General features: G+C 39.4%; 1 protein-coding gene across 2 annotated transcripts in view; it reads right to left on the bottom strand.

The window, feature by feature from the left end:
* Positions 1-9,673, bottom strand: part of PDK4 (pyruvate dehydrogenase kinase 4) — a 39,058-nt gene extending 29,385 nt beyond the window's left edge. For both annotated transcript variants that reach the window (XR_009155058.1, XM_058182890.1), the window contains exons 1-4: positions 9,054-9,673; positions 6,769-6,910; positions 852-923; positions 100-284 (exon numbers count right to left, since the gene is read on the bottom strand). Coding sequence is in view for 1 of the 2 variants with exons in the window: in XM_058182890.1 (XP_058038873.1) it covers positions 100-284; positions 852-923; positions 6,769-6,910; positions 9,054-9,297 (643 nt within the window). In the remaining variant the exon portion in view is untranslated. The remainder of the gene's footprint in view (positions 1-99; positions 285-851; positions 924-6,768; positions 6,911-9,053) is intronic.
* Positions 9,674-23,588: the final 13,915 nt, after the last annotated feature.

The following is a 23,588-nucleotide window of genomic DNA, read 5'->3' as shown; positions in this document are numbered from 1 at the left end:
GTTGAAATAAAGACATGAAATTGAAGAAATGTTTTTTCCCAAAACATTTTCAATAGATTATAGAAATTGATTTGTCAAAAGAATAAAAGTATAACTTACTGTGCTGGTTTATTAACATTCGAATAGATACCCGGTTCATGTAAAATCGATCCAAGAAGTACTGAATATTGTGATTGATGCATGAATCCATTTTAGATGAATCTCTGTATTCTAATATCCCTTGTGCCATCATGGGCATTACATTGTGATGTCTGTTTCGGATCTTAGTAATGGCATCTATGAAACTGGGAGAAACACAGAACTGAATATTTACCTATATAAAAATTCTGAAAACTAAAATTTAAGTAAACAAATATTAACAGATTAACAGAGTTGGAAGGGACCTTGTAAGTCATCTAGTCCAACCCACCACCCAAGCAAACCCTACACTACTTCTGACAGATGGCAGTCTAGTCTCTTCTTTAAAGTTTCCAGTTATGAAGCTTCCACAACCTCTGAAGGCAAGCTGTTCCATTGGTTGATTCTTAGATAGCAATAAATAGTTTGTTATACAAAACATAACAGACGAAAAATGTAAATGCATTAGTTTACTTTCTCATATATCAAATCAAGACAACTGATTGCTATGAATAGTACTTTGAAACTTCATAATTTATTGTTGATATACCTTATTTAAAAGTGTCATCTTTGCTATATCAGATCTATTATTTATGTTCCTGCATCAGTATCTCATTGTAATATAATTAGTAATCTAAGTTCTGGGTTTCAAGTTATATGAATCATCCAAAATTAACCAACCATTACTTAAAATAGAATAAGCTGCTGAAAAAAGATAACAGAAAGAAACATACTCTGAAAGAACTTTGTGGTCATCCGATTTTTTATCTTGAAATTCCACTAGTTCCAGTAGGCTTTGAATGTACCTGTAAAAGGCACAAGTAATGCAAATATGAGACTATTCATATATAGACCAAAGGGCTAATTTAATGTTGTGGTTAAGGGATTGGACTAGAAACTGGGCATCCATGAATTTTAATCCCATTTCAGACACAAAACCAGCTGGGTGACCTTAGCCAATCATTCTCTCACATGCTTAGGAAGAAATTGCAAACTACTTCTGAAAAGCAGTGCCAAGAAAGTTTAGGGACTTCTTCAGGCGTTTACACGGGGTCAAAGCTGACCTGAAGAAACATGCACACACACAAAGTCTATAGAAAACCTCTTGGCACATATACGGCTAAGCAGTGTTAACAGTAACTTCAAAAACTATACAAATAAGGAACAAATAGAAGGACCTTCATTATGTATAAATGTAGAAAAATTACACCAAAGTCCTCGTTTAAATCAACATTTGGAGTATTTAACGTTGTAAGTACTTTAAATACGTTCCCCAAAAGTTTTAGCACCTCATACATATTCTCTTTTCATCATCCATTGACAAAGTTTTAATATTTTTTAGCATCTGATATGCAATTTTATTCAAATCAGCATTTTAGAATGCCAGCAAGCCTGTACAAGATACAGCAGTTGCAACAAAATCTACTTTTATTTATTGTGATATGACCAGTGCCATAAGTTATCAGAATACTACCAAACATAGAAAGTGTTAAGTTTGGGCAATCACGAGGCAGGAGACCAGGGTAGTGACAACAGCTCTTTAATATACAGTGAACCCAGCAACCAGTACTGGGGCAAACCTCTCTTTATATACAGTTCGGCCGGTGGCCTCAACCAATCAGCAACGTGCTAATTCCCGCCAAAACTTTTAAAGATACATTACACTCCTTCCCTCCCAGAAAACACTTTACTCATATTTGCATACATTTAGCATATTATTTCTCTACGTAGTCGCGCAGGTACGCTGGGCGTTTCCTAACTCTCCCGGACCTGCGCAGTTCATTATCTGGGAGTGAGTCGAGCTGACGGGAGGGACTGCTCGTTCCTCTCAGCTCCTCCTCCGGGCCATCCGGCCTTGGATTACTTGCCGAGTCGTGCCCGCTGTCCTCAGGAAGGACCGGATGGTGTCGCTGGACCTCGTCTGAGCCAGATAAGTCCCCCGTTTTTTCTCGGCTTGAGTCAGCTGCGGGTTCAATCAATGAGTAGTCAGGGCCCGACCCATCTATCTCTGGTCTAGTGTTAATTCTATTTCTTAGCTGATCTATGTGGCGTCTCCACACCCGGCCGTCCTCTATCTCCACGAGGTACGACTTGGGGCCCGTGGTGTCTATGATTGTTCCCTTTAGCCAGTTTGGGCCATCACCGTAATTGTGTGCCCATACATAGCTTCCTATGGCCAGTTCTCTTGTTTTGCCTGGTGTTGTTTTGTACCCGTCTGGCGTGTAATTCGGGTTTAACCGGTCTAATGGGCATCTTAGTTTTCGTCCCATCAGTAGTTCTGCTGGGCTGCGGCCAGTGGCCACACAAGGGGTTCTGTGTTGTACCGTTAGGAATGCATCAATTTGTGATTGCCAATCGCCTGGGCCACTTCTGGACAATGCCTCTTTCGCGCTCCGGACGAAACGTTCAGCAAGGCCGTTCGTCGCAGGGTGGAAAGGCGCCGAGAGGGCATGTCGGATGCCCTCTTCGGCCAAGTACCCCTCAAAAAGTGTCGCAGTGAACTGTGGCCCATTGTCTGACACTAGAGTGTCCGGCAACCCGTGTGTTGCGAAAAGGTGCCTTAGTGCTGAAATGACAGCTTCAGCGGTTGTGGATTTCATTAGGATGATCTCCAACCATTTGGAGAATGCATCCACCACTATTAGGAACGTTTGGCCGTGGAAGGGGCCAGCGAAGTCTATATGTATACGGGACCATGGACCTTGGGGTTTCTCCCACTCCCGGATTGGGGCCGTAGGTGGTAGTGGTCTGGACTCCTGGCACACTTGGCATCTGCCAACCTTGTCGCTAATCTCTTTGTCCATTAGGGGCCACCACACATAGCTCCTAGCTAAACCCTTCATTCTCACGATCCCAGGGTGACCTTCGTGCAGAAGTCCCAGAACTTTTCCCCTCAGTTTCTCTGGAACAACCACCCTATCTCCCCAGAGCAGGCAACCCCCTTGCACTGATAATTCCCCGCTTTTCTTAACAAATTCTTTGAAACGCTCGCCCGGCACAGCGGGCCACCCTCTTTGAACCCAACCAATTACAGTTCTCAAAGTAATGTCCCGGTATGAAGCCCGAGCCACCTCCTTAGACGTGACTGGGCCAGAGTCCAGAGAGTCAATTAACAGTATGGGTGTCCCCGGAGTGGGGTCCTCGATCACCCCTGGCAGTGGGCATCTGCTTAATGCGTCCGCATGCCCCAACTCCTTTCCTGGCCGATGCCGCAGTTTATAGGAGTAGGCAGCTAGAAAAATAGTCCATCGGGTCAATCGGGGCGAGAGTGCCACGGGTGTTGGCCGGTCGCCAGCCAGCAACCCTAATAGTGGTCTGTGGTCTGTAATAATTTCAAAGTCTCGACCAAAAACGTATTCGTGAAATTTTTTCACTCCTGAAACTATGGCTAGGGCTTCCCTATCCAGCTGACTATAGTTCCTCTCTGCCGAGGACATCGTTCTGGAGTAGAAGGCTATTGGGGCTTCTGTGCCATTCGGGAGTCTATGGCTGAGCACAGCCCCCACCCCATAGGGGGATGCGTCGCAAACTAACACCACTGGCATTGTGCTATTGTACTGGATCAGTAAACTATCGTTCGATAGTAGGTTTTTTACTGCCTCGAATGCTCTAGCTTCTGCCTTTCCCCAAGACCAAACAGCATTCTTTCCCAGTAACTTATGTAGCGGCTCGGCAACCGTTGCCTTATTTTTTAAAAAGACCGCGTAAAAGTTCAATAGACCCAAAAACGCCTGTAGCTCTGTTTTGTTTCTGGGGGCTGGGGCCTTTTTTATTGCCTTGATCTTGCTTTCTGTGGGGTGAATTCCTTCCTTGTCTATTCGGTAACCCAAGAAATCTACAGATTCTACCCCTATTTGGCATTTGTTCATTTTAGCTTTTAGACCGGCTGACCGGAAAATGCCCAAAACTTTTCTCAAACGCTCCCCTAGTTCTTCCAAATTCTCGGCGGATACCAACACATCATCAAAATATGGTACCACCCCCGGGAGCCCTTGCAAAAGTCGCTCCATTAAGTTTTGAAAAAGGCCAGGTGCCACACTTACCCCAAACTGTAATCTGGTACATTTAAAGGCACCTCTGTGTGTTACAATTGTCTGGGCTTCGGCTGTGTTGGCATCTACGGGCAGCTGTTGATAGGCTTGGGCCAAATCTAATTTGGCAAAAATGTGCCCTTGCCCCAGCGAGTGCAGCAAGTGTTGCACCACTGGAACCGGGTAAGCGCTTTTTTGCAAGGCTTTGTTTAAGGTCGCCTTGTAGTCAGCGCAAATTTGAACTGACCCATCTGGTTTTACTGGGGTGACGATTGGCGTCTCCCATTTCGCATGGTCGACTGGTACTAGTATCCCTTGACTGACTAGTTTGTCTATTTCCCGGTCAATCTTGGGCTTAAGGGCGAAAGGAACCCTCCTCGCTTTTAACCGTATGGGGGCTACCTGAGGATCTAAGTTGAAAGAAATAGGGGTCCCCTTGTACTTGCCCAGGCAGTCTTTGAAAACATCTTCGAATTCTTCCATGAGGGCGTCCTTTAGGTTAAAGTCGTTTCTGTAGATGCCAGTCACTCCCATGCCCAATGCTCTAAACCAGTCTAGTCCCAACAAGCTTGGCAGGGTCCCCTCGACTATCGTGATGGGCAGGGTTTTCTTGTGTGGTCTGTACTCGACGCGGACGGACGTTGTCCCTCGAACAGGGATGCGATTCCCTTGGTAGTCTTGAACTTTTAGCCGCTGTGTTCGCAGTTTGCGCTTGGCGATGTTCGGCAAAGCTTTCGCAAAAGTGTCCCAGGACATGATTGTGATCGCTGACCCTGTGTCCACCTCCAGTCGGCACGGCACTCCTTCGATTTTCGGTTTTGTGAAGATTTTCTTCTCTACGCGGGTCGCTGCACGACCCACTATCACGGTCGTTCGATTTGACTTCGTGCCCTTTTTGTTTTGACCAATCACGGGTCGCCTTGCCGATCCCGCGCTCTGATTGGTTGGTTTGAATTTTCGGCGGGAAGGTTGGGGTGCTCGACAGACTTGAGCCAGGTGCCCCTTCTTCTCGCACCGCCGACATGTAGCGTCCTTGAACTTGCATTGTTGACGCTGGTGTTTCCCTCCGCAACTTCCGCATTCATCCTGGTCTTCTTTTCTCGGTCTCCCGGTGTGAAAAACTCCTTCCTCATCCTCGCCGTCTGATTCGGTCTGGACTTGTTCGGTGTGGACGGAGTTGATTTCGCCGCCGTTGGTGTGAGCGGCTTTTGCAGGGTTTCCGCCGCTTGGGTGGACATCTCATGAGCTCTGGCCGTCCAGGCGTTTGCCAGCGATAGGTTGCTTTTGGATAGCAGCCGCCTCCATAACGAATGTCTCTGACCCCACGGATGAGTTGCTCCAACAGTTCCTCATCCAAATCTCGGTACCCACAATATTTGGAGGCTTTCCTCAGGGCGGCCATGTAATCGCTGATGGACTCGCCCTCTTGCTGTCTGCGCTCTCCAAATTCAAAACGCTGCACATATTTGGACGGTGTTGGCGCGAAATGGTTCTTCAATAGGTTCTGCAGAGTTTGCCACGATACCGATTGTACCGGCGTTGGCTCTGCCAGGGCTTCTGCGATGTCGATGACCTCGGGACCGCAGTGGCTCAGGAAATATGCCCTTTTTCTGTTGTCTGAAACTCCTTGCAGTTCGTTCACCTCGAGGAAACTCTCGAAACGGGTCATGTATGTCCCCCATTTCTCCTTGGATGGGTCAAACGGCACGGGCGGTGTGTAGCCGGCCATCGCTGCGTTCCGCCCTGAATTTTGCTGGGTTCGGTCCTCGTAGTGCGTTCAGCTCTTTCCTGGTGCTTTTAGCCTCGGGATCCCACCCTCATCGCCAGTGTTAAGTTTGGGCAATCACGAGGCAGGAGACCAGGGTAGTGACAACAGCTCTTTAATATACAGTGAACCCAGCAACCAGTACTGGGGCAAACCTCTCTTTATATACAGTTCGGCCGGTGGCCTCAACCAATCAGCAACGTGCTAATTCCCGCCAAAACTTTTAAAGATACATTACAGAAAGAATATACATAGAGTCATTAGTGTCTTTCTACCTTTCAGCAGAGATTACAAAATGACTGCAGAATATATACTAGCAGGGCTTCAAGGACTTGCTATTACTTATTCATATAGGCCTTTTCATATTCAAGGCTGTGTGGATCTAAGATCAATGATACATTTCATATTTCATAATATTGATATTATGTGGGTCTTGCAGAAAGTTTTGCAAGCTGAACAAATTTATTTCTGGCTCACCTACCCCTCCATAGGAAAAGAATGCAACATTTTCTTTGAAATAACAGGACAGATAGGTTTCCTATGAAGTAACATTAGTGTCACATCCCATATTTTCAGAATTCCTTACTGAAATCAAAGCTTCTGTTGGACCTTGTTATTATCTCCTCATCCTCTCCAGTTGATTTAAATGAATGATTTTTCTCCTGCCCTTCCCTATCCCTGTGAGCAGTTTATTTCTTCCTTGGTTTGAAAATCAGTGCTGTGAGAAAAGGCTGAGGATGGGAGGCAGGATACTATTGATAGTATTACCTTTGCACTGATTACCTACTTGATTTAAAAAGTAGTGTAAGGTGGCTAAAGTGTAATAATTGAAATTTTGCAAATTTTGCTACTTACCAATCCTTTACTACTTGTACTGAAGTTGTACCCAATAATAGACTAGGAAGGAGATCAATTTCTTTCAAAATATTTGCTAGCCGAACTGGAAGCTCATGCCGAAGAAATGAGAATGAGGTTTTCTCACATGCATTTGTTGAACCTACAAAAAAAGGATATATAAAATATTTTCAGTGCAATGGGCTAAAACAGTTTCAATAAACTTTCTACCCATATTAATAGTATGGACAAAGTTTACATGGTTTTTGTTTGCTGCTAACTGGAATTTTATGCAGTAGAAATGAGATAGCCCCAGTTGTAGCAATGTTAGTTTTATAGATGCATTGCATGGAACTTGATTGTCATATGGGTTACCCAAACCCAAATAAACTGTAAATTATAGTATTGAAGCAACATATGGGGAAAATACAAAACAAAAACATATATGTGCTGCATCTGTATTGTGTTAATACACTCTTATATTTAAATGGCTGAATATGGAGGGTTTAAAATTTAACAATCACATTCACACATTGCTTTAGAAAGCAACTACACCTAAATGAAAGTCAAGTATTCCTAACCAATGAAGTAGGTTTGCTTAAAACATGACTATAACTATACACATACTGATTTAACAATCATACTTAACTGTTATTATAACAGTCTGCCATTTCAAAGGTCAAGGTATCATGTATAGTATCAGCAATAAAGAAATTTTGACCAAGTCAGCCCTTGCATATTACAAGAAGCAATACAGTAATACACCAAATAAGACATTTATTTTTTTAAAAAGATCCAGTTAAACTGGCAAAACAGACATAAAAACAATATACACATTCATAATATATGTAAATTATTTAGACTGAAGAATTAGGAAAGAAACTAAATCCATTGAGACAATTAAAAAAATTCCTAAAAATATTTGTGTAAAATTCCCAATAAAATATCCAATTTCTTTGGCTCCCTTCTAAAAATTTAACTGAGTGAGGAAAGCAAAATAGCTGTTTATCTTAAAATGCATACTTTTAATACATTGATAGTAATACTCTTAGTACTAGCACTATTGGCTACCAGCAACAGTATTGACTACTAGCAAAACAATTGGCTACTACTAGTAATGCTAATAGTAACCAATAGTAACCAAAACAAAAATACCAAATTTACATAAGAATGTAATAATATATTGTATAGAAAAAAACAATATGAAAAATGTGCACATGCTATCTTGTTTAAAACTTCAACTCATTGTCCAAACACCATAAGATTTAGGAAAGTTCACAAATCAAGATACATTCCTACATCATTAAGTAAAAGCAAAATTCTTGTACAACAAAGTTGTAAAAAGAAGTTGCACCAAATAAAGTCTCTTCACGAATGATAGAAACATAATAACCATGAAAATTTAGGAGTACAAGGGTACAAGAAAGATGTAGAAACAAAGCAGCACTTAGCGGACTTCAAATATGAGTTTTACAATGTTACTCAAAAGTAGTTTCCATTCTAATCAGTTAACTTTGTCAGTTGCACATTAAATTGCAGTATGTAAGATTGTGGCAGAAATTCCTGTGTTCGGAGCCCATGTCATCAGATATCTGAATTGCATCACATCAGATTAAGGCTACCTGGAAAGGCAGACTAATTCATAGAAAGAGATCCCAGAATGAATGCCTTATCTCAAAGGTGACACTAGACTGAGGGTTTTACTAAAATGAACTTTAAAAGGATGAGATATCCAAAGATTGAGGCAATGCAGTCATCTTTACAATCCACAGAGTAGCCCAACATCCCAGCTTTTTCAAACTTTTCTCACACCCCTCATTCTCTGCTAGGGGATTCTTCAACTACAGAAACTGGGCAGAAACACAAACTTTGCGCTGCTTTAGAGGAGAAAAACAGTCACGGTCCCGTTTCTCAAGCAAGGATCTACAACCCTAACCCTAAGGGGCGTGCATAAGAGCACAAGCTTGCCTACGGTTCCTGTCCTATTGTTTCCTTTCGTTATATCCAATTAATATAGTTATTACATACTCATACTCATATATATGCTTATAGATTGTATAATTATTTAATGCTTATGCTTATATATACTGTGTGACAAAATAAATAAATAAAATAAACCTCAAAGGCATCCTCACTTCGAAGCATTTCATATGGGATATCGCTGATAACTGCCCTTCTCAAAAGTCCCTGATAGATCTGTTGGGTAACATGTCCCCAGCCATGAGACCGGGAGCCCTCCAAGGCTGACCTAGAGATCCACCAGAAGTCTTCCTTCCGTCACACACATACCCCATTCATGCCCTCACCGAAATCTAGGAATTGCTTGATGGAAAGCGGCGATGGAGAGAAACGTGACAAACGTTCCACCTCTTTGATTGTTTCGGCTCCGGCTCCAGCTCCAGTTCCAGCTCCAGCTCCGGCTCCAGCTTCGGCTCCAGCTCCAGCTCCGGCTCCGGCTCCGTTGTTGGCAGTAGAGCCGCCAGCGCTACCACTACCACTACCAGCGGCCAAAGGAGCCGCGTTTCTCAGGACAATGCGCGCAGCCTTCATCTTAGCTGTGAACAAGGCTAAAGGTGGCGCTAACACGACTCTTCACTTTAAATTCCCTGAAAAAAATGACCTACACGTGCAACAACTATTGACACTTCCCTCTGGGGGTTGGGCTTTCAAATTAAGCCACGCCCCGGAGGAGGGGAGGTAACCGTCAGAAATGGAAGAAAGCTGAGACTAAGCCACGCCCCCTGTTGGTTAGCTGTCAGAAAAAGGGCAAAAGCGAAGCTCGAACTCCACCACCCTGGAAGGTGAACCTTACTATTTCTGATGATCCAAGCGCCAAGAGGAGGTGTAACTTTAGGAGGTGTGTCTCTGCCGCGTCCAATAAGGCCGCGCTACCTTCCAGACCTTGCCCCACGTTTCGGATGTAACAGGCGACAAACGACATCTTTCATTTAAAAATTTACGATATTTACCTCAGAATAGCCCTGTCCTCTCTTTCTTCACCCCGCCTTGACAAGTCCCCAACCAATGATCGCGCGGGCAGGTGGAGGGGCGGGGGGAAGAAAGAAAGGAGTGTGGCATTTTGCCGGCATCAGGTTTTCCTAATTAAAGTTCGCTTCTGCGTGGGAACCAATCAGCTGCTTTGTATTATCGGCGGTGGAATCCTGACTTCTGGCCCGACCCGACGACTATTGAAACAACTTGGCCTGATTCCTGAGGGGAGGGGAGGGGAGGAGGTGGGTTGAGGGTTGTACCGCTTTTTCCAAGAACGGCGAGAACACCCCCGAGGCTGGGAAGCGGGAGGCGCTCACACCAGGCCTGCCTGTGGCAAGAAGCCAGGCGCTGGAGGACGCGTTATTGAATAGCAAGAAGTTCACTTCCAAAAAAATATCCTCTTCAAGGCTGTTCTGCAACATTATATTTCTCCTTGAAATATTCTTAAATATTCTAGGATAACTAGTGTCTGTCCGAGCAAGAATAAATAAATCCTAAGCTCCGTTTATTTCCCAACCATTCTCTACTTTCCAAATAGCCTTTTGGTTTTACTAATATTTAGTTTTGAAGTTCCTTTGCCTTCCTCCCCCTCCCCAAACTGATTCTTGAAAAGCTTCAAAACAGTTCATGAGGTAACTCAAAAGTCCCATGAGACTTTTAAAAGGATGTTAGATAGGCAATGATTTGCAGTTTCGGAGGTTGGGAGACAAAAAGACAAAAAATAAAATAATGAATAGGGTAACAAGATTGTCTAAAACATTATTTCTCAATCTCATGAATTTAAGGTGGGTGGCGTTTTGACTTCCAGAATTCCCTGTGCTGCACACTAGCTGTGGTTTTCTGGTTATTAAAATCTACCAGTCTTAAAAGTTGTTGAAGTTGAGAAACATTGCTTTAAATATTATGAAACAGCAAGTTTTAGAAATATTCATAATTCTTATGCTGCACGAATCAAAAAGAAGGCCGTGAAAATATTTACAGACCCCTCACATCCTGGACATAAACTGTTTCAACTCCTACCCTCAAAACAACGCTATAGAGCACTGCACACCAGAACAACTAGGCGCAAGAACAGTTTTTTCCCCCCGAACACCATCAGTCTGCTAAACAGATAATTCCTTCAACACTGTAAAACTAGTTACTAAATCTGCACTACTATTAATCTTCTAATCATTTCCATCACCCATCTCCTTCCATTTATGACTGTATGACTGTAACTTTGTTGCTTGTATTCTTACAATTCATATTGATATTGTTTCCTGATTGCTTATTTGTACCCTATGACTATCATTAAGTGTTGTTCCTTATGATTCTTGATGAATGTATCTTTTTTTTAATGTATACTGAAAGCATATGCAGCAAGACAAATTCCTTGTTTGTCCAATCACACTTGGCCAATAAAAAAATCTATTCTGTTCTATGCTAGCAAATAAAATAGCAAGAAAAAGTTTTGTTTCTGATTTCAATTGTTGCTCTAGCTATTGTCACCTACATTTTGGGAACAGGTAATATACAGTGTGCAGTAGTGCTTCACAAAGCTGTTATCTAGGAGCTTAGGTTGAGAAAGTGTGATCTTCTTTTCTTGATGAAAGAAGACTATTTTGCCTTATCAATTTAAATCTTTACTTTCCTGAATCTTTAGTCTATGTTACTCATATAGCATTATGACATCAGTATAAAAGGTCTACCTAAAATTTAAGTCTCAGAGTCTTTAAGGGGTATAAAAGATTTAACAGTAGTCTCATCTCTTAAAAATAAGTTAGCATCAGCAATTTTTATTATCAGAGAAAGTTATTCAACCTTGTTGGGCATGAACTGCAATTAATCATCATCATCATCATCATCTTGGCATTTTTCCCACAGGTGCAGGGTAGGAAAAATGGCTTTTAGGATCAAGAAGAGGCATTTTGTGTAATCAAATGCAGCATCTGGATGTAATGGAGCATTTTTCATGTCTGCATTTATTCATGAACTGCTGTTAATGCAAATGGATATCAGTTTAGATGTTTTATGTTTTTTTTTTCATGGAATGATCAACTAAATGACCTTTCTTATAATGATCAACTAAAATTAATGGCTGGAAAATATAAATCAGCAAGTTCTGGATTTTTTGAACTTCTGGCTTGGTCATATCTAGTTTGGCCTGCTTAGAACAGTCCAGTGAAAAATTATACTTAATTGTTTTCGAGCCATGTTACCATCAATAAGAAGCAATTCTTGTAACTGGCCTTTAGCATAAACAGTGCTAAAAGTTCATAGCTCAACTTTCTGGTACAGATAAGACTAGATAGATACAATGCACAGTTAGAAAAGCTATGTCAGCTTATTGATTTAGGATACATTTTATCTGAAAGTGAAGTTTAGTCGGGGAAAGTTCATAGTACTGGGAACAAGACTTTTCACTTGGTCTGTGAAATTGCCAGGGCTGTAGTGCCTCTACAACTAAAGTTTAGTAGGCAAAAGGTCAACTTTTGCAGAAGAAACAGCATCCTCCTCCTATTTCACAGAAGAGTCAGCTGTTTGGATTTCCTTCTAAATTAATCCTTACAGACAAGATAGAAGAGGGTTGAACAACTACAGTTTATCTTAAATTGTATTCACAATTCTTTTGTAAGCTGATGTCTTTGCAGTTTTGTTTGACTCATAAAATAATTTGTTTCTCTTATTGGATTCCTTCAAATATTTTTCTAGAACATTCCTTCATTTAGAGTTTTTATCAAAACTCCAAAGACCCTGCAGTATTTTTTCCAGAAGAATTTCTCAGTTTATGTACTCAGACATTTGCTGTACGTGTTTACTTTAAAAATAAATTCTGAACTCTAGTTTCTATTTGCAGTATTATGATTATGAACTTAGATATAATCACATCTATATTAAAAAGGTAAATGTGTACATATGTGCTAGTTGTTCCCGACTCTAGGAGGCGGTGCTCATCTCCGTTTCAAAGCCAAAGACTGTCTGAAGATGTCTCTGTGGTCATGTGGCCAGCATGACTAAATGCCAAAGGCGCACGGAACGCTGTTGCCTTCCAACCAAAGGTGGGCCCTATTTTTTCTACTTGCATTTTTACATGGTTTCGAACTACTACGTTGGCATAAGCTGGGACAAGTAACAGGAGCTCATCCCATTACGTGGCACTAGAGATTCGAACCGCTGAACTGCTGACCTTTTTGTCGACAAAATCAGCATTGTAGCCACTGAGCCACCGCATCCCTCTCACATCTATATTTTTAAAAAAAGAAAACATATTTAACATATAGAACTATAATCCCAAATGCTCCTATCAAGAATTAAGTAACACATCTATATTAAGTTTTGAGTTAAAAATTTGAGTTCTTGCAACTGGTTTATATTTATGACAGTTGCAGAGTCCCAGGGTCATGTGATCACCTTTTGAATCTTCTGACAAACTAAGTCAGCAGAAAAGCCAGATTTACTTAGCAACTGTGTTACTAACTTAACAACTGCAGTGATTCACTTAACAATTGTGGTAAGAAAGGTTGCAAAATTAGGCAAATTTCACTTAATCAATGTTTTGCTTACCAACAGAAATTTTGGGCTCAATTGTCATAAATCAAGGACTATCTGTACATATTGCTCTGTAACAGTTTTAAACACTCTGACCCATGTAATTTGCAGCAATTTAATGTGGCTATAAATTTAAATTCAATATCTTGTGTATACATTTTTCTTAATGTTCTTGTTAGTTGGCATATCCATTGTTTAGTCAATAACTAAAAGATCTGTTTGAATGCATTTTAGTAATGATTATAATTCATTCATTCAAGTTCCTACAGCCAACACATCTCCCATGCAAAGCCCTCACAGATTCATCTTGTGCCTATCCATTCCCCAAATATAGGGAATATTTTGACAAAATATTCACATCTAATTGTTGCAGCTAATCTGAAAAGATTTGGAGTATCTCTACAATGGGCTTTGATACTTACAGCATCACAAATTTATCCCATTTAGTATTTTACTAAATACTACTTCAGTATTTTACTGAAGAGCCAGTATATTTTATTGTACTTTAGCTTTTCAGCGTCTTGAGCTATTGGAGCCCTTAGGCCTTGGGAGTAAATTGATGTAATGAGAAGAAGTAATAATTTTAAGGAAAAGGAGGAAGAGCTGTAACACGACAGTGGTCAGATAAAAGAAATCTGAATCCTGGTCAGAACTATAACTTGTCTAAGGATTTCAGACAATGTCCTCCTTAATTATCACAACAATAAAGGAAGGGACAATGAAAACACATTCAAATTGCAAGATTCTAATACTATAACCTTATAATACAATGAATATTAGCATGCATGACTTTGGTTTCCTAATCTGTTCTATTTAGAAGGGCTGGCAATTTTCCATTTAGCAAACTGATCTGTTGGATGTGATGTTCTCTGAGTGTGGTTGTTTTCTCGGTTCTCTTGATTGTACACCAATATCTGCCTCCCATTTTACAAGCTGGTTCAAGCTGCCCTAGTTCATTCATATAGGGTTTTCGAATATCTAGTTAATAAGTAACTAATGGTTTGGCATAATGATATCCAGAACAACTAGACACAAGGATAGTTTTCCCCAATGTCATCACTCTGCTAAACAGCTAATTTCCACAATACAGTCAAATTATTTACTAAGATTGTATTACTATTATTATTTTCATCCTTCCTAGTACTTATCTCTTCCCACTTATGACTATAACCATGTTGCTTGTATCTTTACAATTTATATTGTTTTATTTGTTTCCTAGTATGATTTGATTGTTTATTAGTAACCTATGACTATCACTAAGTGTTGTAACTTATGATTCTTAATTAATATATTTTATTTTTCTTTATGTACACTGAGACTGTATGCACCAAAGACAAATTTCATGTGTGAATTCTATTCTATAGAATGTATGTATGTATGTATGTATGTATGTATGTATATAGGTCTTTGGTTATTCGGGTTTTCTCCCGCGTAAAATTGGAAGTGTCTTGGGTGGAAGCTTGGCTGTGCTCTGATTGGATAGGGGTTTTTTTGTGCTCTGATTGGCTGAGGGTGTGTCCTGTTTGGGTGGGGGCTTGGTTGTGCTCAGATTAGTCTGATTTGCAGGGGGATTTGAGCTGGTGAGCTGCATTGCTGTTGTTTGGCTTCGTGTTTGTGGTTGTGCTACATCTTCATAGTGGGTGTCTGTCTGCTGCATGTATGGATTGGAGGGGTTTGAAATGGCTAATGTTGCAGCTGCGATCTGGCTTCTGGTCCTTGGTTGTGCTTCATGATCAGTGTGGGTTTGGGTCTGCTTTCTGGGTGGACGTGTGGTGGTGACATCCTGTGTGGACCTCGTGAGTGTGGGTCTGGTGTCATTCCTCGTGTTAGGGACTCGTTTGTCAATAAGGGCGGGTTTCCAAATGGCTGGTAGGCGGGAGGTATCATCTCGTTTGTTCATGCTGTGTGGGCGTTTTTCTATCTCGCTGGCTTCTCTGATTATTCTGTTGTTAAAGTGTTCAGTTTTGGCGATAGTTCTGCTCTTTTTAAAGTCAATATCGTGTCCTGTGGCTTTAAGGTGTTGGACCAGGGAAGAAGTTGGTTCCTCTTTTTTGACTGAGTTTTTGTGTTCTTCAATGCGTGCACTTATTCTTCTGTTGGTTTGTCCAATGTATGTGGTGGGGCAGGCGGTGCATGGGATTTCATATACTCATATACATATACATATTCATATACATATACATATACATATACATATACATATACATATACATATACATATATATATATATATACATATACATATTCATATACATATACATATACATATACATATACATATACATATACATATACATATATATATATATATATATATGTTTTCTGAGGTTTTCGTGGGTGTTTGTATGTAGGTCTTTGGTTATTCGGGTTTTCTCCCGTTAAAAATTCTCATCTCCAGAACAAAACGCTTAGCTGACGAACAACACCTAAAAACCGAACTACATATTCTCACTAATGTACTAACATCCAATGGATTCCAGAGAAATAAGATTACCAAACTAATCCAAAAAGAACCCCCCACTAAAATCCAAGACAGAGAACAAGAAAATGGCACAGCCCTCCTCCCATATATAAAAGGCCCACAGGTAGAATCAGCAAGAGCCTCCACAAACACAACATCAAGACAGCATTCTGCACAAACCGAAAAATATCCACCATCCTAAGAAACCCCAAAGACAAAATTGAGTTAGAAAATCAAGGAGTATATGAAATCCCATGCACCGCCTGCCCCACCACATACATTGGACAAACCAACAGAAGAATAAGTGCACGCATTGAAGAACACAAGAACTCATTCAAAAAAGAGGAACCAACTTCTTCCCTGGTCCAACACTTTAAAGTCACAGGACATGATATTGACTTTAAAAAGACCAGAACTATCGCCAAAACTGAACACTTTAACAACAGAATAATCAGAGAAGCCATTGAGATAGAAAAACGCCCACACAGCATGAACAAACGAGATGACACCTCCGCCTACCAGCCATTTGGAAACCCGCCTTATTGACAAACGAGTCCCTAACACGAGGAATGACACCAGACCCACACTCACGAGGTCCACACAGGATGTCACCACCGCACATCCACCCAGAAAGCAGACCCAAACCCACACTGATCATGAAGCACGACCAAGGACCAGAAGCCAGACCGCAGCTGCAACATTAGCCATTTCAAACCCCTCCAATCCATTCATGCAGCAGACTGACACCCACTATGAAGATGTAGCACGACCACAAAGCCAAACAACAGCTATGCAGCTCACCAGCTCAAATCCCCTGCAGCACAGACTAGACTGAGCACAACCAAGCCCCCACCAACACAGGACACACCCCAGCCAATCAGAGCACAGAAAACCCCATCCAATCAGAGCACAGCCAAGCTCCCACCCAATCAGTTCAAACCCCACTAGCAGTTAAAAGGAAGAAACAGCTGCGATCACACATTGCTCCCAGAAGCACGAAGCTGAAGCCTGAAGATGACGAATGAGACTTCAAACGTCGCCAAGTCACTTCCAATTTTACACGGGAAAAAACCCGAACAACCAAAGACCTATATACAAACACCCGTGAAAACCTCAGAAAACATATATATATATATATATATATATATATATATATATATATATATATATATATTCTAGTCTATTGCATATAAATTGATATATTCCTGCTATCTAGAAAGAAGAAAGAACAGTAGTTGTAGTAGCAGTAGTAAGGCAATAACAGAATATTCCTAATAATTATTTATTCCACTCCAACAGAACTAGATCAGATAACTTCAGTCCTTTGCACTTCATATTTTAGTATATGAGAACTATAATGTAGAAGTAATTCAGAATATTATAAAAATTTACATTAAAATACAGGATAACAATTTACCTTCATACAGTAACTTATAAAGCGGTATGATAAAACCTACAAAATATCACACCTGATTGCATATTACCAACCGGTATGTCTCTGGACTTATCTTGAAGCACCTAAAAAACATCCTCCTTTTCCTATGCTTTTTAATGGCTGTGGGGTTTTTTTTAAATGGCAAAAATAGAGAAAATAAAGTTGCTCCTAGTTGTAGTATTAAAACTTCTTAAGCTGTTATATATTAAGTGGTGCTGTACCTTGAAAACTAGATACTTTACTCAATATCAAAAAGGAATAGTGCCCTTATCGAATTGCTTTATAGTTACTCTGCCATATTTGTATGTGGTCCAGTGATTTAATACTATTGGTTTGTGTTTTTCTGTAATTTGCAAATACATAGTCAGTGTCTTTTTAATTATATTGGTATTTATTTCTTTAGAAAAATTGTATGGCTACCCACTTATTCTCAGTGACTATGGGTGGCTTACAAAAAGAAAAACCCAATATGGTGTGCAAAAATTACGGAAAGTTCATTGAAATTCTGGGACGAATAAGTCTCTTGTCCAGGAATGTAGATTACCCTTACTTTTAATTTAAAGAAAAAAGATATTCTAATTATAATTTTGCACTTAATGATTACAGTATAAACAAATATCTGAAAGTGCATGTTCTCTGATTCAAAGATTTTTTAACTCTATGTATGCTTGTGTGTCTCCAATCCTTATCAGTGAAGGTATTATGGAATGTCACTGTCTATTTAGCACCTTGTTACTTATTGACCACAAGGAAGTATTAGGTGGAATTAGATCCTAAGGATTTACATTGCCTGCTCTTTGCTTATGAGATTGGATATTTCCTTTTACTTTTCTTCCCAGGCAGATACAGAGTATATGTTGGATTTTCTTCTTTGAAGCATGAAGTTAGCTAAGTGCTAGGCTTTGTCTATCCTTACACTATATTTTCTGTTGTTAAATCTCATTTTTGGTATAGTTATAAAAACTACTTTACAAATCATTGCTTAGGTCAGATCTAATTCAAAATTGAATTAGATTCATACATTATATAGTTTACTAAGCCAGTGTAAAACTTCAATTCAGATTAGTTGATATGCTCAAGTCTTCAAAGATATGCTCAAATCTTCAAAGTTAATTGGTTTACCAGGCTATTGAAGAAGAAAGTAATCTTCAACCAGAATATCATGACTGAAGGTAGAACAAGAAGCAATGGATGGAAATTAATCAAGGGCAGAATCAACCTAGAACTAAGGAGAATGTTCCTGTCAGCAAGAACAAATAATCAGTGGAATAATGACAATTATATTCACTACGTCACCTCTACATTTTTGCATTGATACCATTATGAAACATGATAGAATATTGGGAATCAATCAAAAGATTAAGAAGTATGAACATGGCTTCAATTAATTATTGCTTCAGCAAAATTACTTGTAACATTCCACATGTAAATATTTTCAAATTCATTCTTTTTAAAAATAATATTCTAATCATCTGAAGTTTCAGTTTCTGATAAATCTTCTTTTATTCTCTATGTTACATTTATTAATGGTAGAGCCATTTGTTTTAGTACATTCTGAACCCATTAGATGATCAAGTGTCTGTCAACTAATTTGGGAAGAATCTTATGCCAAACTCAGTAGACGTCACTGGACTGATTATTATGTGCTTAGCAGCTAATATTAGATCACTCTCACTCAACAGCTTGATTGGAAGTTTTAAAAAAAGTGATGCATGCCTTTTGACTGATCTTATCTGTACAAAACACTTTTCCTGAATGTGGAAATCATGTGCCAAATCAATAAGTCATAACAGTGAGTTCAATTTATGTTCCTAAGTGAGATAGTTATTAAATGAATTTTGCCCCATTATATGACCTTTCTTACCACAGTTGTTAAGCGAATCACTGCAGTTGTTGACTTAGTAACATAGTTGTTAAGTAAATCTGACTTCCCCATTGACTTTGCTTGCCAGAAGGTCACAAAAGGCTATTATCCAACTGGGACACTGCAGCTGTCATAAATATGAGTCAGTTGCCAAGCATCTGAATTTTGATCATGTAACCCACAGGGAGACTGCAACAGTCAGAAGTGTGAAAAATAGTCATGATTCACTTTTTTCAGTGCCGTTGTAACTTTGAACAGTCACTAAATTAACTGTTGTACATTGTGATTTACCTAAAATTAGAATCCATGCTTATATTATGTATTATATGAAAAGAAAATTGATAAGACATTTAAGAATAATATGGTTAGAAGTGCTTTGTTGAGGGTTTGGGAAAAATACCAATATAAGTTAGATGGTAAGATATCAATATGGGCAATCCCCAGACATATGATAGAGAATATAAATATATTTCAAAAAGTGGAGTTTATTATTTATAAAGAGCTTTTGATAATGGAGAAGGGGGAATTACAATTAAAATCTAGGGAAAAATTGAGGGAAGAAGGGAGGAATTATACATGGTTTCAGTATGGACAACTGCAAACTAGATGGAAAATAGATCAGAAAATCGGTATTAGGAAAAGCGATGATAACTTGGTAAAACAAATAAAAGACCAAGGTCAACAGCATATAATGTATAGGTAGAAATTGACTCAGAAACAGAGTTGGTTAAAGATTGTATGGTAAGATGGGCACAAAATTTTCAACAACCAATAATGCTAGACACATGGGAAAAATTTGGGTGAGAAATGTTAAATTTACACAAGCACAAAATCTAAGAGAAAATTTTTATAAAATGTTTTATAGGTGGCATTTAGATCCGAAAAAATTGTCGTGTATGTATCCAAATGTGAAAGCAAAATGTTGGAGATGTGATTGTGAGGATACTACTTATTATCATATAGGGTGGACTTGTAAAAAAGTTAAAGCTTTTTGGATTAAAATATGGTGGATTATGCAGAATATTTTGAAAAAGAAGATTAAGTTTGCTCCACAGTTTTTTTATTAGGAATAATTTCAGACTGTGTAGAGACTAAATTGATTTTGAACTTAATAACTGCTGCTAGATTATTGATTGCACAATATTGGAAGAAAGAAGACTTACCTACAATTGGAGAATGGACTAGTAAAATATCCAATTTAGCAGAAATGGCAAAAAATTCTGCCTACTTGAAAGACTATATACAAGAAAAATATATTTTGGAATGAAGAAAGTGGATTGATTATATTCAAAATAAGTATCAGATTAAAAAATACCAATTAGCTTTTGAGTGAAGTTAGGATTTGTTTTGTATTAGTAAGTTTAAGAAAGAAGGGAATTGATAGTGGGAAGGTGTGTAAGGACTGAGGATTATGTTTTATATTATATTTTAGATTATGTTTGTTAGATATAATACCCTGTATTTTGTTCTGGGAAGTCTTGGGGGGGGAAGGGAGGGAAGGGGGAAGATTATAAATTGATTGATTGCCAATGTACATGAATAAGTGAAGAATTAAGTTGGAATGGTGCAAAGTCGGGCCTGCTCAGCAACCACTCCAGAAGGGAAAGGACAGGGAGAGAGGAGAAGAGAGAAGGAAGAAAGTAGGTAGGTAGGTAGTAGAGGGAGAAGAAGGAGGGGAAGTGAGAGGGTCAGAAAGGGTGGAAGTGAGAAGTGGGAAGGAGGAGAGGAAGTAGGAAAGTGAGGTGGAGGAAGGTGGAGAAAGTTAAAGAAGGTAGAGAAGGGTAGAAAGGTTTAAGGAAGGAAATGGTGACTGGGCAGGCCTGATTGAGTACAATTTATGGGGAGGAATAAATGTTGGATAATAGAATTATTGTACACTGGTTAAATTGTTGGAAATATTATGGAAAATAAAAAATGCAAGCTAATTAACTTTATGGATGTTTATATGTTATTTGTGATCTTGAGCAATTTGAATTCTTGTCATATCTGAGTCAAATAAATCATCTAACACAGAGAAGAGATGAATCAGCACGAATGTAATGGAGCCTGCCCATTCTATTCATAACCCTGAGGATTTGTGGGAGTGAATCTCATACCTTGAATGGGATCATTCCCACCTTTCGCCCACACATTTGCTAATCAAATGTTAAGTGCCCATGAGTTATTTCAGGGTAGGGAAGGCCATGCGGGGGGGAGGCTACTGATGAAACAGGCCACCTGCCTAAGACCCAAGGCCTCCCCGACCCACTGAAATACCTCATCACAATTGCTCACCACAATTGCTGCCCCTACCCACCCAACCTGCTGCACCGGGTCATTTATCTTGTGAAGATCTAGCAAAAATCTCCTCTCCAGCTTCACAGCCACGTGCGCCCCTCTAATACTCTGTTCGGGCCTCCAGAGTTCTTGCCTGGCAATGGAGCTTCTGAGGGGTGCCCAGCCCCACCCCCCCCAGGAGCTCCATTTCGCCTGCAGCATGCCAAGAGGAGGCCCATGGAGGCCCGAACGGAGTATTGGAGGGGCAAATCCACCCCTCGGAAGCTCCATTTTCGATCTGCAGTGTTCAGGACGAATGTTGCAGAGCCTCTGCGGTTGTTCGTATAGGTGAACAACTGCTGTGATGTTGCAAGATTTGTAGTTTCCGTACTTGTTTGTAAATGCTAGAGGGCGCTTATTGCATAACTTAGAACATTCGCTGGGGGAATGCTTGTAACCCAGGGATTACCTGTATCAATTGAATAGTCTTGGACAAATACTTGCTGCCTCTTTGAGGGATAGAAATACATTGTAAATAAAAATGACTTGGCAAGATTAAGAAAAGAATGAGACTATAACAAATAAATTGATCATTGGAATGTTTTTATAAGAGATATTGTTCACCAAGGACAAAAGTAGATGGCAAGCACTGGTACACTGTACAAAGATTACTACCATCACAGTTTAAGTTTAATTTTGTCTTTGTGTCTATACGTTTTAGCATTAAATGGTCTGCTTAAAGAAGAGGCCACTTCATGGCTGTAGACATTTTAATTTACTTTGCCTGTTGTGTTACAAGAGTCTTCTATAATAATTCATTAGAATAATTTCCAATTTCTTCCACCACCTTTACCTCCCCCCCTTTTATTTGTAATGTGCTTCAAATTAGAATGCTGTTACTTTCCCACCAAAGTGGTACCTATTTATCTACTTGCATTTGCATACTTTCAAACTGCTAGGTGGGCAGGAGCTAGAGCAGGAATGTGAGTTCACCCAGTCACGCAGGGTTTGGGTGTCGAACTGCCAACCTTCCAGTTGACCAGCCTAGTGTCTTAATCATTGCACCTCCTACACCTAATTATAGTTGCTCATTTATTTATGAAAATTAATTTTACAGAAAATTATTTTTTTATCTCAGTTAAGGACTAGTATGACAAATGCTAATATAGCAGCAATTAAGTTGTGTAAAATTGAAGATCTGGTTGCTTCCTGCGAAAGCAATAACACAGGAGCAACTGATGTGTATTATTGTTTTCATTGTAGTACCGTATGTTTTATATGGATTGTTTCTCTTCTATAGTACGCCACCTACATAGTACTCTTATGCTAAACTACGGATTTAACCTTTCCAGCTCCCAGCTCCCATAAAAGCTTTGTTTTATTGCTAAGAAAAATATTTATAAAATGATTGATATGATGAATGATTAAACTATGTTACATTTTTAAAATGTGCTACAAAATCTTGGCAACGGCTTTACAGAGTTGAAATTTTGGGACCTTCTTGGAGTTGTAATCAATGACAAATTCTATATGCTGACAGTGTCTGTATAAACTGCTGGAAATCAAGCTGCAGTGGCATGACATGATACCAGTCCCTATAATACTACATCAGTACAGCTGTGGAGTGCCAATGTAATGATTGCTTCAACTTTGTTTTAGTATAATCTTGTCCTCATTTTTCAGACATATTTTAATAATTGGTTTGAAAGGATTTTTTTTCTGATAGGAAGCATTTTGTATTCAAATGCTGTTAGGCATTTCATTACAGCTGCAGGTATTTATAGGGATTATATGCCAGTGTAAACTATTGTCTGAAGGAGGCCCCATTACTTAAAATAGAATCTGCATAGTGTATTCTTTCAAGTGGCCTAGTAGTACATATGTATCTCAGTTAATTGTCTTCTATGTTCTATTTTTGATCTTTCACAATGGTAACAAAAGCAAACAAGTGAAAAAGCACTACCTTTTAGGGCAACTCATTTTCAGTCAAGCAAGATAAGTGCAAACAGATATGTCTTCCATTAGGAGAAAAGCTAATAAAGCCAAATGGCATGGAATTCCAAGTATAAGCTCAAAGTCTAAAATATGATGGCTTGGAGTGCCTAGTCAGCAATGTTTTCATAGTTCTTCTGAAGATGATATTAAGAAAGTGCCTGAGATATTCACAGGAAATCAATATATAATGTTGTTTCTTGAAAAAGGAAGTTGATGTGATGTGCTTCAGATCTGGAGACAAAATTACTGCATTTGGGATATACTTCTTTTGATTAGAATAACAAATAACAGCTGAAAGGGACCTTGGATGT

This window comes from Ahaetulla prasina, chromosome 4 (assembly GCF_028640845.1).
Source record: "Ahaetulla prasina isolate Xishuangbanna chromosome 4, ASM2864084v1, whole genome shotgun sequence".
Lineage (NCBI taxonomy): Eukaryota > Metazoa > Chordata > Lepidosauria > Squamata > Colubridae > Ahaetulla > Ahaetulla prasina.
This window is presented reverse-complemented; position numbering and strand designations above follow the sequence as displayed.